This window comes from Bombus huntii, chromosome 15 (genome assembly GCF_024542735.1).
Source record: "Bombus huntii isolate Logan2020A chromosome 15, iyBomHunt1.1, whole genome shotgun sequence".
Lineage (NCBI taxonomy): Eukaryota > Metazoa > Arthropoda > Insecta > Hymenoptera > Apidae > Bombus > Bombus huntii.
Genome location: NC_066252.1, coordinates 10,276,370 through 10,288,822, shown reverse-complemented (window position 1 = coordinate 10,288,822; position 12,453 = coordinate 10,276,370). Strand labels below are relative to the sequence as shown.

Sequence of the window (12,453 nt, the reverse complement as noted above, 5' to 3'; positions counted from 1 at the left end):
GCAGACAGACAAACTATTCGCGTACACCGAGGAGGACGCTCCTTTACGAGAAAATTATCGACTTCTCGGCAGACGTAGCTACCGCGTGTAACGTCAGCAGCGAAGGAGACGATTGTTTCGATTCTCTTTCAGAGTCCGCGGTTCGATGGAGTTTACGATCGCAAAAGGACGGTCTCGCGAATCATTCCGCACCGATTCGAACGAGAAGCACGCCGAAACGATCGTAGGACGAAGAAGACGGCGCACGTGCGCCCGTTCTTGCAATGGCGTATGATCGCGTTACACGTTGCGTCCCTATTCTCCTCCGGTAAAAGTAGCTCGCGTGATTGGTGTCGCGTGATTCGCGCGACGCGAATACAACTCCCCGGTAATTACCCCTAATTGCGTCGCTCCGCGATAAACTTCCTTGTGATAATCGTTGCTTTTAATCGACCAAGAAATTGCTTTTTCCGTCGTTCAACGGACTATACGCGATCTCAAGAGCAACCTCGGTTGGCCATTAGCGAGAATAATTCAACTAATGCCGGCGAATAACATGTGTAATCCTGTTAGAGCATCTGATTACCATCGGATATTCGTAGATCCGTTCGCCGAATATTCGAGGAATATCGTCCTTCGACGACACGGATTTTTTTATCGAAAGCGTACGTTACATACGTATCACTGTATACGTATGTACGTTAGCGTGCATAAGCGGTACTATCGATAAAGCGATATTATCGATATCGACTTAATCACGTATGATCGTCCGAGATAAGACTGGAGACTAGAGAAAATCAGATGGTCAAAATCAGTATTTGGAGCGAGTTTTGTCCATTTGTCATCGTTCGAAACTGTCGAGATATTTATGCACGGTAATGGGGATACGTGGGCTCTGCGAATGCTATGTTCCGTATAGAAATGAAAGAGGAAAGAAAAGTTTGTACTTAGTTTATCGGCGAGAAGCCGTATAGAGCAGGTTTACCCTGCAAACGAAGAACGTCAACGACGCGAAACTTTGCCAAGGATGCTAGGAATGTGGGACAAGGAAAATCTTACGCCTTGGCTTCGATGCGTTTTATCGCGTCGACTAGCGTTCCGCTGGTGAAAATATCGAGTATCGACGCGCTAATTTTTATCACGATTTTTATCTCGCGTAGCCCTCTTTTACCTCGATTAAAGAAACAGAGAAACGCGAGAGGAATGTCGCGGGGCGAGAGGAAATATCTCGGCAGAGTATCTCCGCGAAACGGAACGTTTCCTAGCGAGAAATCGGACAGGTTGTAGCACACAAAGGTCGAGCGTACACGGGAAATGAATTTTTCCGGTTCGTACGGTAGACTCGTCGAGTAACGAGCGACCAACTCGTTCCGTTTCATTATGCGAGCAAGGAGACTAGAAAAAATACGCAGCTATCGAACCTCGTTGAAATCGTTTTTTTCGCGGTTGGTCGACTTTATTAGACGCCTGGATGAAATATCTGTGACCTTGGCGCGATGCAAGCTTTACGTTTAAATCGCGATCCTCGTTCGGGGAAAAGCCTCGTTCGTTTCGCCAGCAAAACTCTAATTCCGTTCAGGCATGCGCAAACTCCGTGCTCTGGATTATCCGAATAATTGATCTATCTACTTTTACGTAATGTTTCGGTAGCTATGGCTCGTGCAGTAGCCGTATTCGTTTAACGTACAATCGGCTGCCTTCACCTTGCGATCCTGCTTTGTACGTATTTATCGGGTTTCCTCCGTAAAGATCGGCGAAAATACGTTCGTTAGCTGCTGTGATAACAACAGCGGAACGGTCGAGCAGAGTTCTCTTGCGCGTTTCTTTTTAGCTTTTTCATGGGGCGATCGGGCGATCGATTTTTATCGGCACGCGTGTACATCACGATGCTCTAAATAGGTTCTCGCTTGTGCGTTTCGCGTGCGCTTCACGCTTTGAAGTTCCACGTAGAAAATCGTCCCATCAGCGGAGGACTCGGTGCATGTCTGTCACGCGGCCGATTCCGTGCATGTTCGTGTAATTTTAGTTCGTGCCTGTCCGCTGGTAAACCCTCGAGAACCATACGACGCTACGTAGTAGAAAATTCTTCGCTTTTCGATGACGCGCGAATCAGAGCACGACTCTCTTCCTTGGTTAAGATAGGATTTTCTATATGCGTCGGTACGCTCGTACCTGTTCCATGGGAATACACAGGAAATCTGTGTGGCTGAACTTGCAGGAAATCCTATCTTTAAATACCAGTTTTCCCCGTGGTCGTTTTGCGCTCTTCTCGATCGAGAGATCGCTGAGAATCGATTTTTTTTTTTTTTTTGTCGGACGCTTCGACGACGAATGCACGGAGCCAGTGCTCCGTGTTTTTCCCTTCGAAGAATATCGAAAGGAAGGAAAATTGGCGATTAAAGGACAACGGTGGTGGCAAAGGAGATGAAGGAGCGAAGGGAAGAAGAAGCGGAACGTTAAACTATGAATATCCGTGGAAGAGGAGGCCAACGGACTAAAGTACAGGCTCGAAGCCAGTCCTTTTCCAGCGATTGCAACGAAGAAGGAGGAAACGAGCGTCGCGGAGGAGGGCTTCGTTTCCTTGATTGCCGTCAGAAAAGTGTACAAGCCTGTTGCAAAGGCGTTGCGCAAGCGTAAATTTTAATTGAGCGTACCACGGGCTCTGGTCTCTCTCTCTCTCGAGGAATCTTCCTGTGGCGTAGCGTAGCGAGACGCGGCACGCCGCAAGTATCAGCGAAACGTTCGAGAAACGGCGAAAAGAGAAACAGAACAAAAGAACGAAGACAAGAGGAAAGAAAAAGGAACGGACTGGCAGTTTTCACTCACCGTGCAGTTGCGCGAGCGATTGCAGCGTGCTGGCATTGCAACTTATGTATCCTGAAACAAAGAAAAGTTCCGTGGGTTCGATTAAACCTGCATTTCCATGAAATCGCTGGTGGTGTCGATCGATATTCTACGATAAAAGCCGATCTTCGGTTGGTTTTCGTCGGTTCGATCGAACGAAGCGAAGCCACATCGATCGACTTCATAAATTGAAAAGTATCTTCTCAATTCGTAGTGGCACGTACACGGAGGAAAGCAAGTGCGACAGATACGAAAACGATGGATCGAGATCGATAAAAAGCCGAGTCGATCGATTTGGCTTCTGAAAACGGCGAGAACTTGCCCCAACAGGAGAAACCGAGCGATTCGTTCGATTCTAGAAAACTACTTTTGCGAGCGTCTCTCGATCGGCCATATCTTGGACGTGCGAGCGTATTGGACGTGCATCCACGCGCGGTAACGCTAGACGCGCGCGTGAAGTTACGAGCCGGGATATTGTATCGCAAGGATATAAAGGTAAAGAAAAAGAAAATGAACCGCTCGCGTGCGGTTCTCGGAGATCGCGTTGCACAGTGTCGTAAGTAGCGACACGAAAGCCCGTTGCCGGACACGTGGATCAGACGCGGTTTCACCGTTTCGAAAAAGTCCGCCGCGTTGCCTGGCTTATCGAGTACGCGACACTGCTAACCGTTAACCACAAACGAAATAAGTCGAACGAGAAAACGCCGGCAACTCGAATCTACGGTTAAGCCCTCTGTGCGAGGTTTTGCGGCTTTCCAGACTCCTCGACCGGCAGATAACATCGACACGCGCGTAGTTCGCTGAGTCGATGCTGTTCTTGTCTTCGTCCAAGGAATCTCCGCTAACGTCTCGCTATATTCGACTACTTTTACGCGGCAGTCGTACGTCCTGTTGTATTACGCGCTTCGATAGGGCTCGAGAGATCGATGTTGCACCGTTAACGTGGCGCTATTAATAGCTACGTAGAGGATTCGCGTTCGCAAAGTCTCGCAAAATCTCGCAAAATCTCGCAAAATCTCGCAAAATCTCGTAAAACGCGTTTCATTTATCTTTCTCATCTACGACGCTCTTCATTTTTCACGTCCTTCTTACGCGTCCTTTCTTACTTTTTCTTTCTACTATTTTTTACCGCGTTGACGTCTTTCACGTACTTTATACCAACCGTATATAACGTAAATGATAATAACCAAGATTGTGCAACGGCCAGCTAATTTTAATTACGAAATCGAACTTTGTCATCGATAATATTATCGATGATAACGAAATCGAAGGTTCTTTCGGGCGATCGATCTTTCGATAATTCGAAACTCGCTACGTCTCTGCCGTGAAATCGAGGGAAGGGGTCGCGTAAACCAAACACGCGAATTCCAATCTCCTTGGCGAGTGTCGCCATCGATTTAAACGCGTCGGGAGGGAAGATGGATCTCGAGTCCGGGAGCGAAGCTCGCGAGAAAGAGCCGCTTTGCGACCTATCGTCTACTCGACTCTCGTTCCGCCCTCCTGACGATCGAACGTCAAGACGTTCCGTCTAGTGGACGCTGGTTACATAATTCTTTCGCAGCTGTAACGCGCTAGCAAACGAGCAACAAGAAGAAGAACAAGAAGCTTGAAACGCGCTACGCTGGTAAAACACGGGGCTGTTCGACGAGAAGGTAATAATAGCGACCGCAGACTTTGACTTTGCGCCGCTGCGACGTACTCGGACGACGAATAAGATAAAAATCGACCGCATTGCCTAATTCTTGCCGGTCGCTTCGAGATTGCGCGCGGTCGAGCGTTCCCTTCGACCTCGCGCGAACCGAACAAGATCCGAACGTTCGCGAGTCGACCAACGTGTGGGCAATTTCTTTCGACAGTTTCCGTTCTTACCGATCGAGATCTAGTTTCCTTTAGGGATCGTAAAGTCGCTCGGTGTGATTGGCGTTCGCGTATTTACGCGGCAACTCCACACCTACCGGATCTTCCGATTCGAGGTTGATTAAACGAGTCGCGACTCCTAGTCGGCTCGATCGTAATTCGAAAGTGGCCGACTAAAAGGCAGAAACGTTAATTAAGACGCAGAAGCAAGTCGAAGTACGCACTTGTACGTATATGCAGGACGCCGTCGAACAACCGCCGTACGCAGAGGAGCACGCGCGTGCTTGTCGAGCCGAGAGAGTTGTGCAATCGGCTCGAATCGAAAATATCCACTACAAGTATATTCGGGACGCTCGTTGCGCGAGCGACACTTCCCTGTTGCCACAGTCGGCGCCGCGGCAATAATCTCCTCGTTTCTACACCGCTGTCCCGCTCTCGCGCAAAGCTCTTTCTCTTTTCTTCGCTTTCCTCCGGTATCCGATGTTCGTTCCGTAACCCAACGATCGAGTCGCGCAAATACCGCGTAAGTAGTTGTATCGCAAAAATCCTTAAGAAATCTAACGACAAGCGTAAGGAAATTCGAGCCTCTTAAGAGACAAAGCGTTCGATACCGGCTTTTCCATTCTCGAGGTTTCCGGCTTCCGACTGGCTCGTACGTATACGTATGCGTCTTTCGACAAGCCCCATCGAAGTTACTTCGCGGATTAACCAACTTTCGATCGCACGCTACATAAATTAACCTGCTCCAGTCAGCCGTCCTTCGGAGCGTAACAAGCAAAATATTCGAAAACATCTGCCCGTAGAGTCTTCTTTTCCAATTACTCTCGCATCAAATAACGGATCAAAGGAACCTTAAGCGAGAACCTGTGCGATAAAAATCAAGTTTCGAGCGTTTTCTCCTTTATGAAAGACGTATCGTTATTTAGCAAAATCTAAGCGACGCATCTCTCTCTTTCCCTCTGGCTACATTGTCGCCGCTGATAACCGCACAGCTGCGGTTCATGCGGCGTAAAAACTTATATAGAAAAGAAAAGCACTTATATAGAAAAGTTCGACGCAAAGTCCAACTGAAATTTATCGAAGGTATCGTAAGCGAAGAAAGAAAATTTCACTCGCCGCGAATCTCTCAGTTTCTTACCGACCTACGTACACCAGTTCTAAAACACAATAGTCGCGTTTCGAGCGAACGGCTCGCCTTTCCATCCCGCGAAAAGGCGCGTCACAAAACCACGACGGCTTGATTTTTTGCCAAACGACTTGGTCTTGCGACACGTCGATCCGATCAAATTTCTCGACGCTTTCTCCTTCGCGGTCCCCGGCTGAAAATCTTCGTCATCCCTTCCAAGTTTCCCAAGTTAAAGTGTGCGTCAGGCGACAAATATATATACATATATGCGTAACCGGACAAAGTTTTTACGATTTTCAAAAATCGACGACACACGGTATTGCGCTGACCGATGGTTTTCTCTTCGTTTTTGCGACCGATTCAAAATCGCGGTAGTTTAATGCAACCGGACAACCGGACGTTAGCTCGTAGAAGAAACCGGTTCCGGGCGGCGCGCTACGCCGCGCTGCGCAACGCCAGCAGAGTTTGGTCACCCGCGCGAAATCAAACGCGAAACGAGACTCCGTGGCACGATGGTGTACAACGATTCGCTTTCCATACCAGATATTTCTGCCAGTTACCAACTTAACCGGAACCAAGTAACTAGCGCGAGTACGTACATCTGGTTCGAGCCGAGCCGAGCTTCTTCCCTCTGGCGTTCGAATTCGCCGATCGAATTTCTTTTTAATGGCAACGATTCGCTTTATTAAGCTTTATTAAGCGAATCGTTGATCCACGGTCTTATCAATTTCAGCATACCGTTCCTTTTACGCGGTAGCGACTTGCTCCGGTGCTAAATAAGTAAATTAAAAGAAGGAATCGCGTCGTTTATTCGTTTCGCATGTTCAAAGTCTAACCGCGTATTCGCTTTCAAAGAACGTGGCGTCCCGCAAACGTATTTCTCCGCTCGTCTTAAATAATAAACATCGCGTTGGATATATTTCTACCGATCGGGGATACAAACACGTACGGTTAGTCGTTTGAAACGCGGATAAATTTTACAAACGTCGGAGCTTGTTCCCTGACTTTTCCTAACGTCGGGTATCTAACGCAGGATCTCGACCACGTTCCTTTCTGATCATGACCTTGGCACTTAACGACACCTTTGACCTTCGAATAAGCTCGCTTGTACACGGATTATACACGGTGTTCCTTGATGATCGTACGGTGATCGTATACTTAAGGAATGCTGGAAAACATGCAAAAACCGAACCACGACGAATATTTTTTTCCTTCATATCGCGTTAAATTTTTACATACGTACGCGATAAAATTGGCGATACGCTGCGATAAATTCGGTCCTATATCGTTAATGCCATTATAAAACGACGGTTGCTCGCTGAGAGAAGAGGAAAAACGTCGAGTTGCAAGCGGCTCAAAATGGCGGGAACGTTCAAGACGACTTTGTACTACGACGTACTACTATAGAGTAGAACGTTGGCGGCTAGCTAGCGGCTGTCTTGCAACTTGAACCGAATAGCGGTATATCCGTACCGTGTCAGGGAAGCAAAAGTTTAAACGTGCATCGACCTTTCGCGTTTCCTTTGGCTCGTCCGTTTCGTTGAAACTAGGATCGCGAACGTTGGACGTTTGCCTATCTATTTCTGTCATATTTCTATAAAACATGGTCGAGTATTTACACGTTTATCCAACGCGGATAATTACGTAAAGCGTATATTCCCGTCGAGATTTATCCTCGAAAGGTTTCCGATAATCGCAGCGAGCGACCGATCGATGATAAAACGAGTCGAAGAATGCGCAGGTTCCGTCTCGGATCCAACGATAAATCAGCGCAGGACTTGGAGAAAAAGTTATCGCGTCGAATTCCTTCCGCCCGGTGCACATTAACGTTTATTCTAACGTCTTATCAGCTTCGACAGATATAGCCAAGAAATGCGTCACAGTTTTCTTTTTAAAGGAAGTCACTCACACGCTTTCAAACTCGTTCCGCGTTAAATCGTAGGAAACTGCGCTTTCCGTTTCTCTGCGGTCGTCGAATTCGAAGAATCGCGTCACAGGTCCGAAAGACGACGATTTCTCTATTCGTTATTATTGCTTATCTGTGTCAGCGCGTTATTCGCGCGCGTTTTCATTTTTCAACGTCGTATTTGAGAAAAGATTAGAATTACGCCGCGTAACGGCGACTCGGCGACCGACTACTCTCTTCCTACGTCCGTTTCCCGTTCGCGCGCTCGTGGCAGCCATAACACGCAACGTATTGCGACACGGAACGACGCTATGCGAAGAATCGATTGTTCGAGGCTTTCTGAAACGCGCGATGAAATCGATGCTACGTTACGCAAGCCACGGGCAAACGAACGTCGGTTTTCGGATGGAATCGAAATCGACTATCGGTCGGTTCGACCGGCGAATTTAAGCGAGCGCTCGATCGCTTCTCGCGTTACATACGTCGTGTACGTCGAAAACCAGGATATCCGAAAATGAACGTTCGCCACCGTTGCTTCCGCCTCGACGAAATCCAGGCAGGAACGTTCGTGAATCGAGATTCCTTGGAAAATTAACGTTTTTCGTACGGCTGTCGCGTCAACGGACGATCAAACGAACGATGAAACGAACGACAATGTACATGCGTCTTCTGTGTGTGTGTGTGCACCGATCTTGCGTTTACCTTGATCCTCTCTTTCCGTTTACGAGGAACGATTTACGAAAATCTAGAAATGCCTAAAGGATCGAAATCCTATTTACCGATCAACGACGAAAACAATGGATTCGTTGATCTTCCTACGAATACGATCGACGAATCGACGCGTTATCGTCGCTATCGTGGTTTCCTGGTAGAAACGGAACGCTGCGTCTCTGGCAAACGCGATCGTAACGCAGCAACGATCGTTTTACTATCGCGAACGCGTTGCTCGATGATTCGATCGCAGCGGTACGCTCGACGAAGGTCGACCACGCATTACGTACGTTATTTACTTGTATCCCCACCTACTCGGCTTCTCGCGATACTAGTTCCTGCGAGATATGAAAAGCGTTCGTACGTTAATGGTGCATCGTCGAGTCGGATTGAATCGGTTCGAGTTGGAATTCTACTTTGACGTGTCTCGCAACACGATCTCCGATCGTTCCTGTCACGACGTCTACTTGGTGAAAGTGTTAGATAACGATTTTATTCGTGGCACGCTGCTCTGGCCTCGAATCGTACCAACGATTTAAAAAAAGAGATCTCTCGCTCTCCCGCGCTGTTGCTTCACACTGTGGACGAAACGCGAGCAAAGTCGCGACATTTTTATTCGTTTTTCTCGCACCTGTACACTCTGTACTCGTACGTACGTGCGTACGTTGGCCGCGACAATCGTATTCGTATTTCGAAGCTGCGACACGACAGCGAAGACGATGGTTTTAGAACGATCTCGAGACACCGGTTAGACCACGGCCTATTCAATTAGACTGGCATCGGTGACATAACGCGAGCCACGATACGGATGTGCATATTAACCTATTTAGCTCCGTTACACGCGGACAATGCATGATCCGCGTTCTGCGCGATGCGAGCGACTTCGAAATGGACGCGGAAGAAGGTGAACGTGCAATGGAATTACACGAAATTCGAATATCTCGCGCCATTACGTACCAGACGATGGACGCAACACCCAACTACCTAGTTCTCCCGAGTAGCGTCGATCGGATCTGCGCATATGTAACGAACGCACGTGCGCGTGAAATTCTATCTCGTATAAAATTCTTTCTCTTTCTCCGCACGAATTTCCATTCGAATGGAATCGTGCGATTCTTCGTTACACGACCGCGATATCGTTATCATCGCCATTGACGGACGCAAATAGCTGGTTTCGAGCGTCGAACGAAACGAAGGACGAAACGGGCGAGAAGAGTACGAAAAGATAACCAATTAATAATCGCAGAAGAAGTAGAACGCGAAACGATCCAGTCGAGCATTTCAGATTAAAGGCGAATTCCACGTAAATTCGATATTTACGTAGACGTTTATCGCGACATTATACGCGTCGTTGGATGCGTTTTGCCCCAACAATCGCCGTGCACTTTACATAATCTTTGTGACCCTGCATCTCAAATACCGCAGAAATATACAGCCTCGTTATCTCTCTCTCTCTCTCTCTCTCTCTCGCTTTGTCCTCGTCGCTCTTCAACTCCTTCCGTAGTTATAAATATTACCAATTTATGTTGCTTTCTTCTTTCGAGTCACACGCTGCTCCGTTTTTATACGAGCCTTCCAGAGACCGAGCTCGCCAGCTTCCAACGAATTCCGTTCTTCACGAATTCCTCGATTTCGTTGGTACGCGAGTTATACGAGTCGCCCCAAGAGAAACTCGTCGTTCGTCGCAAGACGATGACGCACGATGGTTCACGAAAATATTTGAACGCGTTGCATACACGTAGAAGCTACCTATCGCCTTGTTAACCGGCCACGGTCGATCCCTTCCACTTTTGGCAGGTTCCTGCCTACCGAGCTCCGTTTCGTTAATCGGTCGTGCAGCGAAAGCAAAAGCAGTGGATGAGAAAGCAGCGACGAAAAAATCCGCACGAGTCAGACATTTACCGAAGCATCTTTGGTTTCTCTCGCCAGAGAAATCGATTTGACGTGCTTTTAGATGGAAGAAACATCCGATTAACGGTATAAACGTGGACAGATGATTTTCTTTTTTCGTCGAGTCGGTTTCGCATCCTAAATTTGGACGAAATCTGGTTCGCGTCGAACGGTTAACGCCTGAGAAACGCTAGGCATCGTTCGAAATAGAAAAAGACTTGCTATCTACGGAATGCAAGCGCCCCGTGCATCCGCCCCGTTACGATTCTATTCCGGTCCTCGCGAGCAAACCGATGAACTGCTAGACCATGCTCGACTAGTAGCGCGTCTCTACGCGACTCTATCTACCCGCTCAACGCTGGAATCTTCTATCCGCGACCAAGAGCGTGCGCGTCTAAAAATTCCAATTCCAAGAACGTTCGTGGTCGGCGAGAGGAGGCGTTAAAAAATGGTAGGAAACAATCGTAATTCGGTAATAGGTCGGCAACCGTCGAAAAACCGTAGCAGAGCGGAGGGATGCGGGTAATTCCGGGGACCGAACGGAGGGGACGAGGCTCGGGGGAAGATTCGAACGAGGTGGGGTGGGCGAAAGAGAGGAGCCAGGCTAAATTTAAATGGCCCGGTACTACTCGTGCGTCGTTAACGAAACGCACTTGGCTGCCGTATACGCTGTTCCCCGGTCGTGCTACTCCCCAGGACGTAGTACGCATACAGACATGTACGCGTCGCGTGCACGTGCGTCGAGTCGGCCGATCAGCTGGCCCGCATATAAGGGTTTCCACGACCCTCTCTCCGCCGGCGATTCCGTCCGGGTGTCCGTGCGTTTGACTCGGCTTTCTCCTACTTCCGGCGCTCTGCGATTCGTTTACGCATAGTTTATTAACAACGCTGTTTGACAGGTTGTTCTACGCAGAAAGTAACGCGTGCCATCGCCTGCTCTATGCAAGATCGGGCAACTCTCAATTTTACGCGTGAAAACGCGAGTTCGCCTGTGATCGGCCAACCATACGTTCCAGGCTGGCATTTCTCGTACGAGTCGTATATATGGTTTGGCGGAAGGTACGCGGATCGAAGTGGTAAATTGAAACGCGAAGAGAAACAGCCACCACGAACGTTTCCACTCTTTCGAATCTATCTTGGAATTCGCGACTATTCGCGATAAGTAAATTCGTCGAGATAAATATGTTGTTAAATGTAGGAACCTAGGCGGCCAGGTCTCGAGATTGGCAACTTTTTGAAAGCGAAGTGCCGATCAATTTGACTTCCGACAAGTTCGTACAAATGTCAACTGGAACGCGACAGACGAGAATCGTCGAGAGAGAGGTACGTTCTGCCGAGAGGTTTCTCCAAATTTCTATTTTCTTGCGTGGAAAAAGTAGCAGAGTATCAGGAGAGCGTGAAAAGAGGAAAAAGTGAGCAACGCGAGAAGGGGAGAAAAGGAGAAAGAGAGAGAGAGAGATGGTCGGGAGAAAAGGTCGGATCCGGCTTACAGGAGGGTGGCTGAAACTATGCGATCGATAGTTGAATGCCCTCCAGTTGACATGCGTAGCCCGTACCTGCTTCGCTTACGATTCACCCCCGATAACTTTTTCCCCTCTTTCTCTCGGTCTTGTCGTTATCTTGCCTTTTAACTGATTCCGTTTTTTCTTTTTCTATCTCCGAGTGAATATGCCATCGAGGAAAAATCGCTCGATAACGCATAGAACGTACGAGTCGACGCTATCGACGCTGACAGCGAAACTACCAGTCGACTAGCGCCCAACTCGACGCATGGAAATTTCCATCCAGACGAATTCTCTTCACCTTTGCTTCGCGCTTCTGTTCCACGTTCCACGTATATTTGTACTTCCTTCTCCATATTTTTTCGTTCTCGCCGGGCCGATCGATGCTACTCGCGCACGCAAAAATATATCACAATTCGTGGAAAAATAGCGCGCTTTTACTCGCATAAATAAAATCCAATTGGTCGCACGGGTTGACGTTAATCGGCGAAATTACGCGATAAAACGATTCAACGTCGATTGGCCTCGCTACGCTGAATTACAATTACCTTGGTGATAATAAATAGCGCGAGGAAGGGAATTGTTAAGATCCGAAAGAAACGTTGTATCTACTCCTCTAACGACAAACAACGTTATGC

At 48.1% G+C, this 12,453-nt stretch overlaps 1 protein-coding gene across 2 annotated transcripts in view; it reads right to left on the bottom strand.

Annotated features, from left to right (window-relative positions):
- The window catches only part of LOC126873999 (cytoplasmic polyadenylation element-binding protein 2-like), a 64,440-nt gene that overhangs the window by 22,158 nt on the left and 29,829 nt on the right, over nt 1–12,453 (bottom strand). For both annotated transcript variants that reach the window (XM_050635513.1, XM_050635514.1), the window contains exon 4: nt 2,806–2,856. In XM_050635513.1, the coding sequence (XP_050491470.1) occupies nt 2,806–2,856 (51 nt within the window). The remainder of the gene's footprint in view (nt 1–2,805; nt 2,857–12,453) is intronic.